General features: G+C 35.6%; 1 protein-coding gene across 1 annotated transcript; it reads right to left on the reverse strand.

Annotated features, from left to right (window-relative positions):
* Window positions 1–5,452: 5,452 nt before the first annotated feature.
* Window positions 5,453–19,563, reverse strand: LOC102604592 (uncharacterized). Its single transcript, XM_006363424.2, has 13 exons — window positions 19,328–19,563; window positions 18,961–19,181; window positions 16,857–16,986; window positions 16,634–16,736; window positions 14,946–15,069; window positions 12,983–13,048; window positions 12,064–12,102; window positions 10,532–10,612; window positions 10,379–10,426; window positions 9,453–9,503; window positions 6,965–7,033; window positions 6,140–6,391; window positions 5,453–5,973 (listed from the first exon to the last, which is right to left on the reverse strand). Exons 2-13 carry the CDS (start codon window positions 19,108–19,110, stop codon window positions 5,734–5,736), a joined length of 1,353 nt encoding a protein of 450 aa, XP_006363486.1. The 5' UTR covers window positions 19,111–19,181; window positions 19,328–19,563; the 3' UTR covers window positions 5,453–5,733.
* Between the last annotated feature and the right edge of the window lie 811 nt (window positions 19,564–20,374).

Here is a 20,374-nt window from a genome sequence, read left to right on the forward strand (position 1 = left end):
TACCAGGAAAACTCAATTGGGAACAAACCATGGTTAAGGAAAAGAGTACAACACATATTTTTCTCCCCCTGATAAAAACTTTACTTGATATCTCGGAGATGATGCATTCCAATCTTATATCACAACTTCTCAAATATTGATGTTGGCAATCCTTAGTGAATAAGTTTACAAGATTTTCACTTGAATAGGTCTTTGAACGTAAATCTCACCATTTTGTTGAAGATCATGTGTGAAAAAGACTCTTGGTGAAATATGTTTTGTCCGATCTCCTTTGATTATATCCTCCCTTCAATTGAGCTATATATTATTTTCGTATATGGTGCCTGTAATATCATTTTCAAAAGAAATCACATATTTTCTGAATATGATAGATCATGATTCGAACCAAACACACTCCCGATTGAATTCATAGATAAATATTATTTCTGCATGATTTGAAGAAGTGGTTACTAATGTGATTCTTTGAATTTCATTGTTGTGTCTCCATATGTAAATAATAGTCCATTTGCGATCGAGCTTTATGCAGATCAAATAAATATTTTGTATCTACATAATCAAATCATTTCTGACTCGGGGATTGATCATTTCAATTTTATTGAAGCTCGTTTTTCTTCTGAAAGAAATCACACATCTTCTATGTGTTGAGTCACTTGCTTTGTTAGTTTCTTTTCGTAACTTGAATGATAATATGACAATCCTTTCACATAACTTTCGTTATGTTTATCAAATAACCTTCTAGCATTTGCATAACCATCAATCTGTAAGTGCACCAATTGCACTAATAAATGACATTTTAAATCATTTTCATGAGATCAAAAGATTCTTTCTTTGTGTTAAGCAGTCTCAAAATCATTGGGTACTCAATGTAATTGCTTTAAGACCTTTTAAATCCTTCAAGGATTTTCATATAACCTTCATCGTCTAGTTAGACATAATAATCCTTCATTATGCATATTCAAGTATTTCATCTATTGCCAGACTGAAACAAGTCTCATTGCATCCACCACTGGAGAATATATCTCCATTTAATAATGTCAGGATTTTTGCGAAAACTCATTATGCCCCGAGGCACAAACCGCACTTTATATCTTACGGTTATACTTTCGCACAATGATTCATTTGTACTACTCTGACATTATATTTTGATCCATGAACTATAAGATTAAAAACATCACTTTTCTAAGTGAAACAAAATATACTTGAATAGTGCCAATTATTTATCTGTCCACACTATATGACATATTTGAATTTAAGATCCTCGTAACCATTTATAGCATTGAGTGCTACTTCATATCAAAGATACCATCGACGGTCATTCTGATATCGATTCCAATACGACATAACTTATCGAGATCTCTTCATTTTTCATCATTTTCAGGTACCTAAACCTTCGTCAAGGTTTTATGAAGTGTTATGTCATATTGCTCTTTCAAAGCAGTTACCTCATTATCATGACCATTTTGATCATTATCTCCTCTCCTTCCTCAAGAAGTTTTACGTTAGGAATCGATTGGCCTATCACGCTTCTGGCGTACCATAGACTCTGTCCTTCAAGGACTATTTATTGGAGCATTTGCAGCTTAATTAAAATATTGGGTCAGCAAATACATCTGGCAAATTATTTGCAACATTTTGCAAATGAATTATCTCTTGAACTTGAAGTTCACATTTTTTTTAATGAGGATCTAGATAATTCACCCCCACACATAATTTTCAGCTGCTAAACATATCTCCCCCTAATGTTAGGAAATCTAACATTTACCCCCCAACCTCATTTTGGGGATCCATCTTTGTGCGTGGTGGCAATAAAATCATATGTGCACACATCAAATTTTTAGATGGAAATTATTTGGTTCCTGACCTTGAACCAATTGATGCATACAATGTTAAATAAACTCATCTCATAGCAAATTTTATTTGAGAGATTTGTTCTCATAATCAATGGTCTAGCTATAATTGGAGGCAAACAATTTCTGCTAAACCAATCAATATTATCAACATAATTTTATAGTTTGGAACTGTGCTCTTAATTTAACAATTTGAGCAAACAACCTTACAAAAATCAATTTGTAAATTGATACAAATGCACATATGACCATACCATTGACGCATCTATTAAATCATAATAGTAAGCGGTCCACATGGCAGGTGAACGGGCCCATATTCACTTTTTTATATGTTCCAAATAATTTCAGGGGATACAATCTCAACCTTAACTGGTACAATGATCATTTTATCATGAGAACAAGCAACACATGAGAATTCTTGAAGAATCTTTTATTTCTTCAACATATAACCACATGAATTATCAATTCTTTGCATCACATTTGAACTGAAATGGTCAACCGATTATGCCAACTGATATTTATTCTAGTAAACTTCTAGATTATTTTTTTTGCATGCGATTCCATCATCATGCCTATATTTGTATACAACAAACAAGAGAAAGGTGGGTAACCTTTTATGTAAATATTCATAACTTGCTTTTGATTGTAATAATCTGAAGATATTTAATCTTTCAAAAATTTACAGTCTCAATATAATAAAAAAATTTCAATTCCTCCGAAATTTAAAAAGTTTCTTTTGAGACTTACTACAACCTCAATATTATGAACTATTTTCATTTTCTGGATAGTAACAAATTAGTTCTTCCGAAATTCTTAGTTAATTTTGTGTACTGCCACAAATTTCACAACACCATTCTTATGGTGACCATCTCCTTCAAGGAGAAAATTATTATTATTGTCATGGTTAAAATTATTATATGCAAGACTTATTTCTTGACAGCCAATGACAAATGTGTGTTGCCACACAACAATATTTATTTTGGTCATGACCACAACTTTTTTAGAAAAGAATTATTTCTTTCTTTTGTCCTCCAATAGTTCATAATAAAACATACCACAATATTTGTGTAGTACTCAAAGTATATGACCAAAATAATCATTTTATGTCAAAATAATTTTTTTTTTCAATATCTCAAACCTCCCGTAGAGGTGAGATGTGGCATTTATCCAATCATACATGAACATGTCCTTATCCATACAAACACAAGTCACATTCTCTTCAAGAAATGACCATAACCATTTGTACATGCTCCATAAGTTTTTATTAGCATACCTTGACATTATCAAATTTATTTGACCCACCTCAACATCACTTCAAAAGTACTAAATGTACTACCACTTTGTATTTCTTTATTTGATGGAGGATTTACAAAACTTTCAAATTGGGGTTGCACCAACCCAATGTGCCCAATAACCTTTCATACCACTTTGATGGCCAAAAATTACCTTCACATTTGAAGGACCATCTTAAGAACACATAATGCTCTTCCTTTTAATGACCACAATTGACCATTAATAATTTACCACACTCATATTCATACATTTAACCACTTGTCATTTACAGACACATTATATCCTGCTACCACATTCACATAAGAGAATGGAGCAAATCAATTGGACAAATTTCATGACTTTTATCAAGAGCATATTAATTTGCTCAGTCATCATTACATCGTCATTATATAACGTTGGGACTTGAACCCAACATCTTACCCATAAGAAGGCATTTTAGGTCATTATTTGTTGGACCCAACCCAACATTTTATTTTCATGATGCAACAGGACTCTCACCCGATGTATTACCCTCTTGGTACGATAGGACTTGAATCCTTTGTCTTACCCTCAATCAATGACATAATAAGCAAATATAATAGGACTCACCATTGAGCCTTAAAAAAATATTGCCACTTTGTGATTAACATGCACAAATAAATATAGAACAAAAGAAACACAATAAAAATATTCTCAATAAGACAAGAAATATAGAAGATGAAAGCAATAGAAATAGGGAGACAAGAGTTGAGAGTTTTTCTTATTATTCCAAGTAAAATAAATTAAAACATTTTAATAATAGTCCCTCACAATATTGTTATGAAGATTATCATAATTTACTAACCATTTTAAAATAACCACAAATTAAGCTTTGTTAGTACAAATAATAAATTAATAACTCAACAAGTAAATGTTTAGATAAAGAAAAATAAAGAGGTACAAAAGTAACCAATAATGATAATCCAATCATTATGTACATGCCACATAACTCACTAACTTATCTTTTAATAAAACAAGATCATAAAGAACAATTTCTTTACAAATTATTAACTTACAAAACTAATTTTACTTTTTAAATATATAAGTGATCAAATTAAAAGTTTGCTCAAAGTAAAAGCAACTTGCTGGACTCATATGATTTTGAGATAGTAAGAAAACTAATGATGCATAATCAGAAGTAAAATATAAAATAGATTATATAGTAATTTACCTTGTTTCTGAAAGAAAATTAAATGCAAATATTTTTACCTTCTTTATATTTACTTTGCTTCAATCCTTCAATAATAGAACAATCGTGTTGATAACGTGTTGTAAAACTTAAGAACAAAAGAACAATATAAAAATGAAGACAAGAAGAATATAAGACAAGAGGAACAATACAATATAACTTTCTTTCTTTCAAGTATTCACCAAATTTTCAAGTGTATACAATATGAACCCTTATGCCTCTATTTATAGTGTAACATAGAAGCATACAAAAAGTTAGTCATAAACATGACATTAACATAAATATAATGGAGGAAGTTATGAAAGTGAAAGGTTACAAGAATAATGATTATAAAGTTCGAGGTTATGGTAATCTTCATAATGGAGGAAAATAATGGAGATAATGAGTGAAAATAACTTCTTGATGTAATGGACATCCACACTATAATATTTTATAGCAGTAAAGACTAAAGTGTGTTTTAAGTCGTCTTCCCTTTTATATATCAAAGATGTATTCTTATTATTGCATTTCCTACCAAAAGAAAAAAACTATTCGTTTACATTTTATTAAGAATAGAGTATTAAAAGATTAAAGGGACCCATCCCATATAGAAGAAAAATACAACCACGTTCTGTTGTGTGCAGTTTATTAACAAAAAAGTTCTTAGATCTACTGAAACAACCGGCTGAAAATTTTCTAAATGTTACAACGGAGCCTTACACTTACTGGATGCTAATAACCCGTCTCCTTTCTTTTATTTATTTTTTCAGTTGAAGCAGCACATGATAGCCCATTTTATACATTGCACAACACATCTAATAGGAAACAAAATTTCTAATATTACGACATACAATATTCTTTAACAACTTCTCTAAATAAATTGTGTCAAAAGTAGAAACAAATTATCACATGATAATTTGATTAGAATCCGGCTCTCAGCTGCATTTAAATTTTCAACACAGGCCCGGCCTAACCTTACTAGGAAGATCCAATTACAAAGTGAAAGTTCTTCACAATGTACGACCAAAACTGGTTGGTTAAATTCACAATGTAGAAGCTTACGTTTTCTAGTTAGGCGTATACTTTGATAATTGACCTGACATTCTGTATGGTAGGAGGAAGGAGGAAAGAAAGAAGAGCTCTATTTTCCTATCATCTTGAACATAAAATCTAACACTGGGCAGAGAGATGATTTCACTCCTTAACCTACATAAGAAATAACTAGAGTGATACATCCTGCAGCAGTAAAAGAAACCAAGGACACGCTGTCCTCACCACTTTCAACAAAAGATAGTTTTCTAGTGTCGTCAAAATTCATCAAGGGCTCAAAACCTTGGAAAATCATCAACACGAATTCTCCCTCTTAAATGTGGATGGACAAATGAACCATAGGAAGGGTTGATTATATCAGGGATGAGCAGAATTTAATGGTACATGTAAAGCATCAGCACACTCAATTGGGGTATGCATAAGTGGGTTCCATCTATCAAACACTATTCTGCCACCTCGGCCAATCCTTCCACGAGAGTTGAATGTGCGTCCAGCTACGCCATTTTCCATTGAAGAACCTGGAGGTGTGATACTTGCAGCTGCCAATTTTTCTGGATCAAGAGGTTTAGTAAACAGGAGAAGTGGCTCATTTGGATCCTACATCAAATCAATAAGAGCAAAGTCTGGTAATTAGTTTAGTACTATGAGTGCATTATGTTCAATGTATAGCACGTGCTTAGATACAAAGGACAAGTAACTCATGTGAATCTATGAATGATTAAAGAGGAGATTAAAAAGAATTATCAAAAGAGTAGGTAAGCACCAATTTGTGGAGCCATCCAGGTGGGACATATCGTCGTTTCAACTCTCGCTCTTGCCTCATGCTTCCAGCAGACACCATCACTGGCTTTGAGTCAACGAAGGTAAGATTTGGCGAGACATCAAACTGAGCATGTGGACGGCTAATAGCAGCATCATCCGAGTCAACATATTCCTCCTCACTTGAACCAAACATACTTGGGAAGGAAGGAAATCCAGGAAGAGCCAACGTGTCCTCGAAAAGCTCAATTTCATTCTGGAAACCAAGAAACTTGCTATTAATTCAGAATCAAAGCGCATTGCACATAAAATGACCTTAAAGCTTATACCAAAGAGCTGAGAACCAGTTATGGTGCTAAAAGATATTGAATTGAAGAGGTCATGGCTATATGGCAGTTGACAAAATGGCAGTTGGCTAAAAAAGATCTGTCCCACAATCAAAGATAGTACTTTGCCATAAAGAGTTACCTCCACTTTTAACCTATCCAAAATGATTTATCACCAGCCCATTCGGCACAACCAACTTTTAATGGATTACAAAATGTTCTTTTCCGGTACTGTTTCAAAAAAAAGTTCTTTTCCAGTACTGCAAATGGAATTGATTCATAGCAGCATGTAATATAATTGACTCAATTTCATATAACTCAGAAAGCAATCATCATTAAAAAGAGAGTAGGCATACTCATAAAATGCTGTCCCCTGTTGTGACTTGTGACGCAAAAAAAGTTATTTCATTGTGGATTGTCAAACAGCAATATCACTTCAGCAAGTAGGTATTACAAGCATAAAAGTTGCAAAGGAGAAAGAGAAAATACCACACTCTACATACCTTGTGTTTCATTTGAAGTCTCTGAAGACTAACCTCACTCTCCACAACCTCTCGTTTCTTCTCCTCTCTCTGCATATAATCACATCAAAGGAGTTGAAAACTGCTGATAAGGTGATCAGAGAGATAGACTTTGTAAAGGTCTATAATTTCTTTATTTTGTGGTAACAAGCTTAGAACGATAAAAGTACATGCTATCCATATCTTCACATTGAAATTTTTTTGGTAAGTCTTCCACATTGCAGTCCATATATATTTAAAGCTAGGCCAAAGAGAGATGGCAAAAGAAGAGTGATGTGGCATCTCTCTTTGGCCAAGAATCCTATTTATCTTTTTCTCTTCTTTTTTTTGACAATTTCTTCTATTTCTTCTTGTACAAAAATTTAATGTGTCAATTACTACTCCACTCATTCATATTTTCATAACTTTTTATTACCATAACCCCTAAATAATTAATAGTCGTCTTAATGGAATCATTTGACATTCCATATGGTAGTCCTATAAATGGAGACACTAACAGACTTTGTTGCAAAAAGAAATGATCATATTAGTCAAGAATGTCACCCTCAAGTGTCACCCTTCTTGAGTATCAGATATAGCAATAGGCCACAAGCAACCGGTTGTAGTAGTGTAGACAGACAGATTTTAAATAGGAGAAATCATATGAAATCGATTCCACCCAAAATAAGTACATTGCAAAACTTATAAGTAGCTTATGCAGTTTTGACATTGTTTGATTGTTTGCTATTTGTAATATATAGAAAATTATATAAAACCAACTCAGGAAAGTAGACAGGTAGCAGCAAAGTTTGCATATAAACTTATGCAAAATTGTAATTCCTCAAATTGTTAACTTATTAGATTCATTAAATACTGCACTTTGTAACATATCATGCAATATGTTCTTATAATTGTTGCTTATCTTTATTTTACAACACATTTACCTTTTCTCTCATAAATTAGTTGTTTCCTATTTATTTTTCTTCATCTTATTTAAGCTAAGTTGCTCGGACTCTTCACTTTTGGTGCCGCACCCATGTCGACACGATGTGGGTATGGGTGTCGATGTGGGATCCGTACCCGATCTGGGCAACTAGTTTTGGGTACTTTGACCAAATTCGAGAGAGAAATTCTAGACAAATTCAATTATTTCTATTATCAAAACAAAAACTAAGGTAAAATTGAAGAAAATGAAATACCTTGTATTTATAAATTTCTATTTTCACTCTCTTTCCTTTTATCTCCTTCCGGGATTCTCCTCTTGATCAATATTTTCTCCTCAAGTTTTCCACATAATATCTAATAATTTAGGTTTTATAGCTCTATTTTAGATATTTGAATTATTTTTAGATGAATCCCCGCACCGGTATCCAAATATGGATCTGTATCCCCATATATTAAAATTTAGATCATAAAGGATCTGACCTGTAGATCCGCACCCATTTCAGGCACCCGAGTCCGAGCAACTTAGTATTTAATAATTTCAAAATTTGCTCTTTCTAACTTGTGGTACTTATGCTATTCAAGAAGATTTTTTAATGTTACTACATAAGAGAACAAAGTTATTACTTAATGCCTTCCCTCTGTCCAAACAATCAGGAAAGCTAATTATCCATGGTTAAAATGGTGAGAGTGCTCTTGTGATGATGCAGATTAACTACAATCATTATTGCACAATCACATCATTATTTATGAGCAAGAACTCCCCAAAATGAAAAGAAGCTTACTTTTAAATTTTTTCATATGTAGCAAAACATGTATAATTCAATCGAGAAAAGAAGATTAATTGGACAAGTCATTGTGAGAGACGAGCATAACTCTTAACATTCAATTAATTTTAAATTTGGAAAAAATACAAGTATAGTTTAATCAATTTTCATGTTTTATTTTATTTTTGTATTTTGATTTTGTTTATTTCAAATACAAGGTATACATCCTTTCAAGAATAAGATTCCAACACAATTTAACCCAAACAAAGAAGTTGCAACATAAAAATTTAAAATTCATCTTCTTTTTTTTTTTGATAACCGAGAAATCCGTCTGTGACCCGCCCTTTGGACCAATTACAGCCTTCTAAACTCGGTGGATAATGGGCCCGCCCCTCTACCCTTCTCCACTTAAATACCGGGCTTCGCTTTGCATGGTGTGGGGCTTGAACCTGCGACCTAAGCCACAAATCCTCCACCTTTTGCCACTTGAGCTAGGCTTTGGGGGCAAAATTTAAAATTCATCTTACAAGGCTAATTAGGAGCTCGTCTTCCTAATGACTTTTTGTTGCTAATATTTAAAATTTAAAATTCATTCATATTTATAGTAAAAACTTAGCTTCTTCATTATGGATAATAATAATTTAAGCATTTTATTTGTGAGAATTAGCAAGTTTAAGATGAGAAAAAAAATTGAAGTATATTCTTTAATATGGAAAATGTATATATTTTTACACGACCACGTGAAACATGGGCTGTTTTACTAGTTATTCAGAAAGACAAACCTTAATGAGAGCCTCAAGAATGGTCTTTGATTGGTCAAGGCTGCGCCTAACCTGTAGAATATGAGACATACGATTTTATACAATACAATTCAATTTAAAAAAGGAAGTCAACACAATATTTAGCAGAGCCTCTGTACGAGATGCAAAGTATCCCTCTAACCTATTATATGGGAGGCATGCTAGAGGAAATCAAGTCAGGTAACAGCTTTTGTAACTTAGTTCATCATTGTTATATCACCGAGACAATCATCCTATATTTGAGAGAATTAATCTCAGATAAGCAAATGATGTCAGGTGTAGGCACCAAAAACATTGGTACGAGTGACCTACAATTTGCAACTTAAATCCCACCATCTTAAAAAGATGTTCAAATTCATTTCGGAAAACAGGGAGGTTGAAACACAAAAAATCGCGATTATTCTGGTTTGGTGTTGCAATACCATGTTCATGCAGAAGTTGAAGATGGATTGGACAATAGTTACAACTAAAAGTACATAAACTGGAGGAAATGAGGGTGATAAAGAATGGCCACTTGGTTGTGCCAAAATTTTATAGTAAGGGTCACGAGCAGACTAAGAAAGATGCTGAGCAAGATCTGTGATGAAAGAGTGGCCTGGGCATGTTCATGCAGAAGTTGAAGATGGATTGGATGATAGTTACTACTAAAAGTACATAAAATGAAGGAAATGAGGGTGATAAAGAAAAGTCACTTGGTTATGCAAAAAGTTGATAGTAAGGGTCACGAGCAGACTAAGAAAGATACTGAGCAAGATCTGTGACGAAAGAGTGGCCTGGGCCAATAAGCAGGGCAAGGACACGATAACACAACCACAAATGAAAGCCCTGTTGGTAATTTGTTTTTTTTCTAGTTGTCAGCACGTGCAGAAGAAACGAATTGAGAACTCCAACTGTAATTCCCCACTCACCTGGCGAAGCTTTTCAAATGACTGCACATTGTTTTCCCTCCTTTGCATCTATGACAGAAAAAGGGAAGTAAAATAAATGCCTCATAACAACTAATCATCAAGGCCGATGATTTAGCAAGAATATTTAAGATCAAAGTAACCAAAGTCGCATACCCTCCTTGTGTGAAGTCTGTGAGCCTTCTCTCTTGGCCTAAATACATTATATGGATTGGTATCACTAACAGGTGGAGGAGGCTGCAAGAATGAAGGTAGAAAAAGCAATCAGAAACTCAGAATGTAATCACTTGTAACTGGTGGAGTCACAGAACACCAAATCTAAATACGATTATCTCTTACGAGGGTGCATATATCAAAAATCCACCAAAATGAAATAAAGAAAAGGAACCTTAAACTTTTCAATAGGAAAGATATCACCGGTCATATGTTAGAAAAAATTTGTGCAAATAGGAACGATGATGCAACAATATTTCATGTGAGAATTCTTGCACGAAAAAATTGATTAAACAGGAAAAAGCAAGACAGAAAAAATGAACAGTGAATGCAACATTGGAACTTTTAGCTTTGAGGGATATGAAACAACCAAAAACATTCTATTTGAAATATCTCACTCATCATCAAGAATGAGGACAGGAAATTAAAGAAAGGGAATGTGTAGCATTAAGTGCTGAAGAAGCAAAAATACCAAATTCTAATTTCTAAGGAGCTTCACTGATACACATTTTAGTATTTTCTTCTAAAAGTATGGCCAAAAATTAGACACCATTAATATTATTGCATGATATGAGTCCAGCTTTCTCTTCTAATGGAAGAGAGTAACTTCCCAAAATAACATGCAGAAAATCTCTTTCAGTGCTTGAAAGATATGTTGAAATTAATATGAAGTCATGAAAGAAAACAACATCAATAGAAGAATATGGTCATGGCTTCAGTTGATGCTTATTTGAAGGCCCAAAAATATCAAAGAGAACCAGTAAAGTTGTTTGATATAGCCAGGCAAACTGAGAATAAAATGACAAGCACTGAGGTATACCTGTCATAAGAGGAAATTAATTCAACATACAAGAAGACTAAATACTGGAAAAACTCAGATAGACGTAGAAGAGAAGAGAAGGCCAAAACAGAAAGAGGGAATAAATTGGTTTATGCAAATTTTCTTGGTACTTATTGAAATTAATAAGAATGTAAATTCAAGGAGCTACATTCCCTATTTATTTCCTTCTTCATTCCTATTAATCCAGCTCCCGAGTATACATTTTCAAGAGAAGAAGTGTAACTGAACTAGCAGATAGAGATTATATATATTATCTAACATGACAATCAAATCACAACGAATTCAAAAACTATTAAGGACAAAAAGAGATTTAAAAATCACCAGTGAAAAGAGTGTTAGATTATTTACTAACATAATAAATTCAAAAATGGAAATCTCTGACTTTAAGAGGCTAACTAACTCAAGATATCTCTTTACTAATTCTTCTGGATGAGTCTGTCTGAAGAATAAAATTCAAATGATAAAACCATCAGAGAAAATTCGGGGAAGGGAACCTTATCCATATGTTTTCTACAGAACAAACTAATGAGTTATGGAACACAAAGAAGATTGCTTGATAAACCATATATGTACTATGTGTAACCCCAATGCAATCATTTATATCTGGATTACAATACAGAAATTAAAACTTGACCTGCAAACGCCGAAGAATAGGCTTCTGCCACCGTTCCCGCTGGTAGACAAGAAATGTGAATTCCAAGAAAAAGAGATGTGTGAGATTCATCTTTAACATACCAAATTACTAAAAATCTAGCAATGCTGATAATAAAAAAGAAAACATCATAGCACCAATTAATTAGTCAAGCACTTGAAGTCCATTGCATTTTGGTACATAACTGAACAATGATTGAGATATCAAGAAACTTATCACCGTGCATATCAAGTCCAGTATATTTAAAATTGAATAGGAAGTTCTTTCTTTTTAAAAAGAAGGAAAATAGGAGGCACAAGCTATCCCAGACTCCGCAGCTATCGAAAAATAGGAAGTCTTGCATCAAGTCATATAACCACATACAATTTTTTTTGGAACTTCTATTTTATTTTAATTTTTTAAACTTAAACACCATACAATTTGTTTAATAGATGTTTTGAACAATAATCCTTAGGACTATATATATCCAGTAAATGAGGTCTTCTTTCTATCAGAATGAATTACCTAATAGAAGCCACATATCCGTTCACAACCATTTAAGATACATAGTTTCAGCCATCCCAAACGATCCAAACTGAAATTTTTTGTCCAAAAAGGATTGCATTAGCACCTATTGTGTATAGCTGCTGATACAAACATGATCTGAAATTTGACAGGATAGGTTCATCTGTAGACTTACTGATTACAATGGCCATTAATGATCATGCTAGTATAAGAATAAGTGGAGAGGAACTTCATAGATGTCTGTTGTATCATGTATGCATACAAATATCAGTTTCAATACCAACTATAATAATCCCTCCAACTGGAATCCCATTCACTTTTTCTTCATCAAATTACACAACATAAAATGATGTTAAATCACAGTATCACACAGCATAAATTGGTGAGGAATAGGTACCTTGTCTTTCCAGTAAGTATAAATTGACTGGAAAATTCCATATTTGATTGTTAGAGATTGCAATGCCTAGATTTCAGGGAAAGAAAGAAAGGTCAACCATTAGACTCAACGCAAGCCAACTCTCTTTAGAAAATAAGTAAAACTACTGAATTACAACACTCAGAGAAGCAAATCAATCTCACAAAAGAAAACCAATCATGACATCTGAAATTAAGATCACGCAAGAAGCAGAAAGCTCTTGTACATGTTATGCATTTATAACTGAACAAACCCCCCCCCCCCCCCCCCCCCCCCCCCCCCCCCCCCCCCCCCCCCCCCCCCCCCCCCCCCCCCCCCCCCCCCCCCCCCCCCCCCCCCCCCCCCCCCCCCCCCCCCCCCCCCCCCCCCCCCCCCCCCCCCCCCCCCCCCCCCCCCCCCCCCCCCCCCCCCCCCCCCCCCCCCCCCCCCCCCCCCCCCCCCCCCCCCCCCCCCCCCCCCCCCCCCCCCCCCCCCCCCCCCCCCCCCCCCCCCCCCCCCCCCCCCCCCCCCCCCCCCCCCCCCCCCCCCCCCCCCCCCCCCCCCCCCCCCCCCCCCCCCCCCCCCCCCCCCCCCCCCCCCCCCCCCCCCCCCCCCCCCCCCCCCCCCCCCCCCCCCCCCCCCCCCCCCCCCCCCCCCCCCCCCCCCCCCCCCCCCCCCCCCCCCCCCCCCCCCCCCCCCCCCCCCCCCCCCCCCCCCCCCCCCCCCCCCCCCCCCCCCCCCCCCCCCCCCCCCCCCCCCCCCCCCCCCCCCCCCCCCCCCCCCCCCCCCCCCCCCCCCCCCCCCCCCCCCCCCCCCCCCCCCCCCCCCCCCCCCCCCCCCCCCCCCCCCCCCCCCCCCCCCCCCCCCCCCCCCCCCCCCCCCCCCCCCCCCCCCCCCCCCCCCCCCCCCCCCCCCCCCCCCCCCCCCCCCCCCCCCCCCAAATAATGTTGCCTCCCTACCTAAAATATGCATATAATCAATACATAGACATAAGTTGCAGACTGATGCTTCTCAGTTAAACAGTAATTTTCAGACATCTCCTACAAAAGATGTCGTCCCTTTCTATTGAACTGATACAACGCATACCAGAACATGGAAAATTTCAACTTGACAGTAAAAAATGCCAAAGAAGGCCAATGATCTCAAACTTTCTTTACATGCTACGTCCTTTGAGTTTAACACGATGTCTGTCTTAAAACTGATATCACCTCTTCAGGTCCTTAACTGAGAATTTTAGAAGTTAACAGTAATCTTCATGTTAATTAAAATTAGAACCTGTCTCTTTACTTACCAAATATTTGGAAGTATGAGAAGTCCATCATGTATAAGAATCGAACTCTTTGGTCTCAAAGTAACCCTTCTTCAATCAAAGACCAGAAGCTACACATAATTATCATTGGATTTTGGTAGTTCTCCGTAGAAGAAAACAATTAACCATTGGGGATACCACAACATCGGTGACTTTCTGCAACTGTGCAATATAATTGCATCCATAATTCAACAGCTTTATGTGAAGGCTTTTTTTCACGATTACATAAAAGAGCAGGAAAACAATGGACCAAACAACCAAAAGAGACACTAGCTGGCACTAGAAAACTTATAGCACATAATGACTCCTTTGAATATTCCTCCCATGCATCCCTTGAGATCATTTAGTTCATCGGATCACTTAGTCAAGAAACAAAAGCAGAAGGACTACAAAAAGAAAGAAATTGTTTTGGTTCTTCTTCTGATCATTCAACACATTGCCTCTAAGAATTCTGTTGTAATTTTGCAGACTAACGTAAGAGGTAAACTAAATAATGAACATAGGTTCTCTACAAAGTCCACATTAACAACAAAAAGATGAAACTTATTACCAAACCAACAGTATCAACTACTCGAAAGGATCCTTTTAAATAACAAAGCAACAAAAAGTCAAAAGTAAGACCAGCAAACGAAACATATTAAGCAGAGACATTTTCACCTCAACAGAAGCATCGAAACTTAGAAGCACCGGGATAGGTGAGTTAAGAGTAGGAGTAATCACTCCTGCTCTTTCTCGGGCCTTGTGATCTAAAACCTCTAATTTGTGCAGAATGGTCTCCAACCTATATCAGGCAAAAAGTAATGTCTGAATTAGCAAATCCAAAATTCAAATCATGAACAAGGTTTATATAATTGGATAACAAGATGAAGATAATGTATAATTAGAGAAAATCCTGTGGATGAAAGAAAAATATTTGAAGCAAAATACAGAATAAAAATGAGATAATGAAGACGGATAGCAGTGTGAGGGAATAGGGCATAGCAGTCTGACTGAGTTGGAGAGCAACAAGGAAAACAGAAGTGCTCAAAAAAATGCTGGTCTGTTAGCTAGTCAACTGTAGGAGAACTTGTAAAGATAAACTAAAGAAAGAAAGCATTCTATGCTGCTAGAGCTAATGAAACTAAGTAAAGTGAAACGAGACAGTGACAAACAAGTTTTTGGCATATAAGAAATTGTACCTCACATGAGGTTAAAATCAGATTAGAAAATGGATGGGCTAGTTAATATGGACTGTCAGACAATACGCAGAAGACTCTTGATCAAGGTAAGGTCAAGGTAGGTAATCTAAGAAGATCCCAAAAATTAATGAGCTTTTGCTCTAAACATCCATGTCATATAACATGTCCCTGTATTATGATCACCTTTGCCTGCGCAAGCTTTGACCTCCAGAGCCATGTAAGGATTCCAGAAGAATGGCTTGAGCGTCAATGTGGTTCAAAGCATCAAAAGTGAAGTCAGGTTTCCATTATTGAAGCACACCGGAGCACTTCAGACAACACTGGCAAGATCAGAGAGAGGCTCTTCCCCTAAAATTGGGCAGTCATGATTTATTAGCAACTATCTATGTAGCACTTCAATTGGCTAATATATAGCTTAAGAAGTTGTAATATGAGTATATAATGGAATCATTCTATCTCCTCTTTTTTTATAATGGGATGGTGGAGTCCTGGAAAACTTGCTTGCACCTCGACTAATTTTACCAGGGATCTGCTACCTCCCACCAACACCGACACCGGTAGCTCTACCAATCAAGGCTTGGCATATGAGAAGATATCACCTATTGTTTTTTACTTCGCTGATATTTGAACCTTTATTGACCACCAAGCCACACCCTTGGGTGCAGAATCATTCTATATCCTTATTTTTCTTAAATTTTGATTTCTAGGTTGCCTAAGCACTGGTGTCGTGGTCACATGTAGTGCCGATGAGTTATAATGAAACCTGCACCGGAAATATCCATAATCCTTTCTTTTTTTTGGTTTTAGATAAGATAAAGACCATAAACCATTAACTTTGGATGGGTTTTAGCAGGTCTTAATTCTTCTCTTTTTTTGTGAGATTAGCACGTCTTACTTCTTTTGACAGAATGAATAGTTGCAAGTACTAGAATTCACCATATCCACAGAAGTGCAACAATTAATCCAGTAAATACTACTAGTAAAAAAATAATTAAACAGTGCAATCAAGAAAATAGGAAGACCAACTACCAGGAGAAACAGATAGTAATCAGTAATCATTCAAAAGTACATTAATGAGGTAAGAATGAAAACAAGACTGCCACCAACCAATTAAACAGACAATGAACACAACACAATATACATGTAGGAGTACAGTAAGATTTTTACTTTTCAGCTGCAAGAGCCTTTCTCTCTCTGTTTAGGTCTTGAAGCCAATCTTCATCCTCATTGTCAAGATCGTACTCAACAAATTCTCCAATCTCGGCTCGGGCTATAATTAATTTAACAAAATTTCAGTAAGTTCTTTTTTAAGATAAAGAATAAACAGCATATTTCAGAAGTTACTATCAACTTTGAAGAAAATCAAATACTAGTCATGTTCTTCGCATACCTCCTCTAGCATGTATATAAGATGTTGGCTGAGCAAAAGTGCGTGAATAATCTCTTTCATATGTATCCACCACCACATACTCGGGTATAGGTATTTCAGGAATAAACTTCTTGCTAGAAGTGTGTTGTACCTACGGAATAAATTTTTCCAGCACAATCAATTTAGCAACAAATACAACCTATCCAGATATCAAACCTAAATTCCACATCTTATTCTGCACCATAAACTTCACAGTTTCGAAAATATTCTATGATTCTAGTAGACAACTTCCAGTGGAGTTTAAAGCAAGAACAGTTTCCTCATGTTGCAAAAACCAAAAATGTTAAGATCTCTTGATACAAATTTTAAAAACGATAAAAAGAAAGATAAGTAGACTTCTGAAAGTAAGTTGATGGCATCTAAGATACAAGGAAATCAAAATAGATTATTGAACATCTAATTTTTCATCTCTCGCTTAAAAAAAGATGCCCATTTCCCAAAGAAGTTGAGTGTACTGCACAGCAACAAACCTTTAACATCTCAAACTATCCTTCTAGTATTTAGGATATACCAGTTTTATGGCTATGCCTTAGTCACTTCCGGGGAAGAAACAATTGGAGAGCTCTTTAATTATCACAGACAACTTTCTCGGAATATTCCTCAGTGAATGAACTAAAAATGGCTTCACTTTGTTTTCTGGTGCTTCAAAAGTAGAATAGGTTAAACAAATTAAGAAAATTATAACCCGTTGTAATCAGACATTGCACCTTAGTGTCTCACAACGAACGTTTCCCCAAAAACACCTTCACACCAAAGATGCCTGAAAACTTTGATTAGGGGAAATACAGAGTCTTAAAACCATCAAGGCCTTAAAATTCTGACAACAAGTACTTTACAATTCCAAAGATCTGCATCTCTTCAAGAACACCACCAAATAAAAGAAGCAGCAGTCCACACTTCATCATTCAAAACGAAAGAAGGAAGACCACATTTAGCAAGTAAATGCTTGTCAGGTGGCTCATACTTTTATCATTCAATAACACCAAACCATCAGTAACACTGACCTAAGTAAAAACTAAAACTACAATAACAACTGCCATTTCTAGAATGAGGAGTCTTCTGATGACTTATGATCTCCTATTTTAATTAGAGACCAGCAGAAGCGAAAGGGAAACAATACATAAAATAATTTTCCCATGAAAACAGAGTTTCAAGTAAGAATTAGAAATAGGAACAATTCATACACCATCAGAAGCTAATCTAAAAACCACTAAGTCCATAGTATGCATCTCTTAAGAAACTTGGAAAACGTCTCTAGTATGGTACTATAATGAATGGATTACCTCCTTTCTTTTTTTGGATATGTTCACTAATTTGCTTAAGAAAACCAGAACCCTCCTCTATGTTCAACCATTAACAGTATATAGTTGTCAACTTGAGCTAACAAGATAAGTACACCACACCAATAGAAGCCCTCAAACACAGAGTCATACAAGCTTCAGAGTACCTTTCTTGAGCATCATGACTTATTTTATCGTGAATTTGTGCAAGAAAAATTGTTTTGAGCATTCTTTTATAAATGTCGTAAAAAATCTGACTTTAGTTCAAGACAAAGAAACTGAGTTGCAGGGTATGCATTATACTTCCAATAATAGGGAAAACAAAATACCAAAAAGCCATTGCCCAACACTCTGCATAGGCGATTCTCAAGACAATTAATTCCCCTTTGTCTAACCAAAGCATGTAAATTACATTCGTACATACACTTTAGTTAAGAAGATATTCATGGCGCCAAATCCAAAAACATTGAATTATTATGGTTATTGACAGTAAATTATCAGCAAATAGAGATCACTTACCACTAGGCTAAAAATTTCACAGAACGTATGAAGAACCCAAAGCTCATTTTTTTGCATCTTTTTAATAGCTAAATGTCTGAATGATCTTTCTCAATATTGAGGAAGAAAATGAAGACCTAAACAGTCATTTCATCTGCATACTCAAATATATTTCTCTAGAGCTTTGTGTTCTACTAACGCTAAACATACACATATCAAACCATGCAACATTAACAATCAAATAGGAACAAGAATGCAGTACATTATCAAACTTGATTTCAGCAAACCTCAATATCTGCCGCTTCGGCAGCGAGACGAATGATTTGATTGCGGGTATTGGACTGTGAATCATCATCTTCAAAATCCTTTACAGATTTTACAATAGGTAACTTCTTGTGAATGTCAAGTGGACGTGGCCTAAATGAGAGTCTACTCATTATCACGTCAACTCATTATCCAGACAAATAATGAAAACTTGTTTTTTTTTCTCTTTTTGCCAGCTTCCGCTCTGCATTACCACAAACAAATGAACTCGAAATTAGTGCAAAATAGAACACAGTTAAGAAATAAACTGTCAGGTCATCTCAGAATTCAAATGAGTCGACTTTGACTACCTAGTCACCATTTCAATTCGAATACAACGGTCGAATTTACCTGTTCCCAAGGCGGACTTGCTGAAAACCTATCGGTCGAAATTTAGCACAGGAGAAGAGGTGTTACGTTCAGGGATGGTGATCGACGACGTAGATATTTTGAACGGCTAATCGCCGGAGAAGAAAGAAGATCAATTGCCTCCGGCCGGTTAGGGCTTTTATAGGGGCTTTTGATTGGAATGAGATGTCGCTTAACCCGACAAGTTGAGACGCAGACCTGGACCAATACTCCGTATATTTTGTTGGCTTTTGCATTTTTATAAGTAAAAATTACATTTAATTACATCTTATCCCTATATTTTCTCAAATTATAAAAATTATTTATAGGATTTCGGATACATCATTAAATTTGTAGATACATAACTCACAGATTACAAATAATACATTACTTAATAGGAGAGATATATCCGAGAGTATAAAGATGTATCCGATGAAGATTTTTGTATTTTTTTTAAAATGATAAAGAATTTTAGAAACTATAGTAAAATAAGATGTGTATTTATATATTTTTTCCTTTTTAGAAACACTATTGATTTATGTAAATTGGATTATTAGGTCAACAAATTTTAAACGATTTTGTAAATGTTTTTATTAGATTGCCAATTTGATTTCCGATAACTCAATAAGATAATATTAAATTATTATTTTACCTCTAAATATATAATAGTGACTTTAACATTTTATCAATTCTATTTTTCTAAATTTAGTATTATTTCACTCGTAAGCAAAACAAACTAGCTTTTCTATTGCAATACCTTTTTTCTTCTCTCCACAAATTAGTGTTACCTTCTATATTCTCAATTTTATATTTGATTGTGAAAGACGAACAATTAATGTTGTTTTCGCAATTTATTGTATGAGTCTTTAGAACGCATTTAACAATTTTGTCTTAAACAAAATTGATTAATATAGAAATTTGTGTTGCACTTCTATTCGTGCTATTATTTTTATTTTATTAACATTGTGTATGTAAAATTATATGAGTAATTTCTTATCGATTAAATCGAAAATCAGACGGTTAAGAAGTCAAAACTGATAATAAATATCT

Source organism: Solanum tuberosum, unplaced genomic scaffold (assembly GCF_000226075.1).
Source record: "Solanum tuberosum cultivar DM 1-3 516 R44 unplaced genomic scaffold, SolTub_3.0 scf00442, whole genome shotgun sequence".
Classification (NCBI taxonomy): Eukaryota; Viridiplantae; Streptophyta; class Magnoliopsida; order Solanales; family Solanaceae; genus Solanum; species Solanum tuberosum.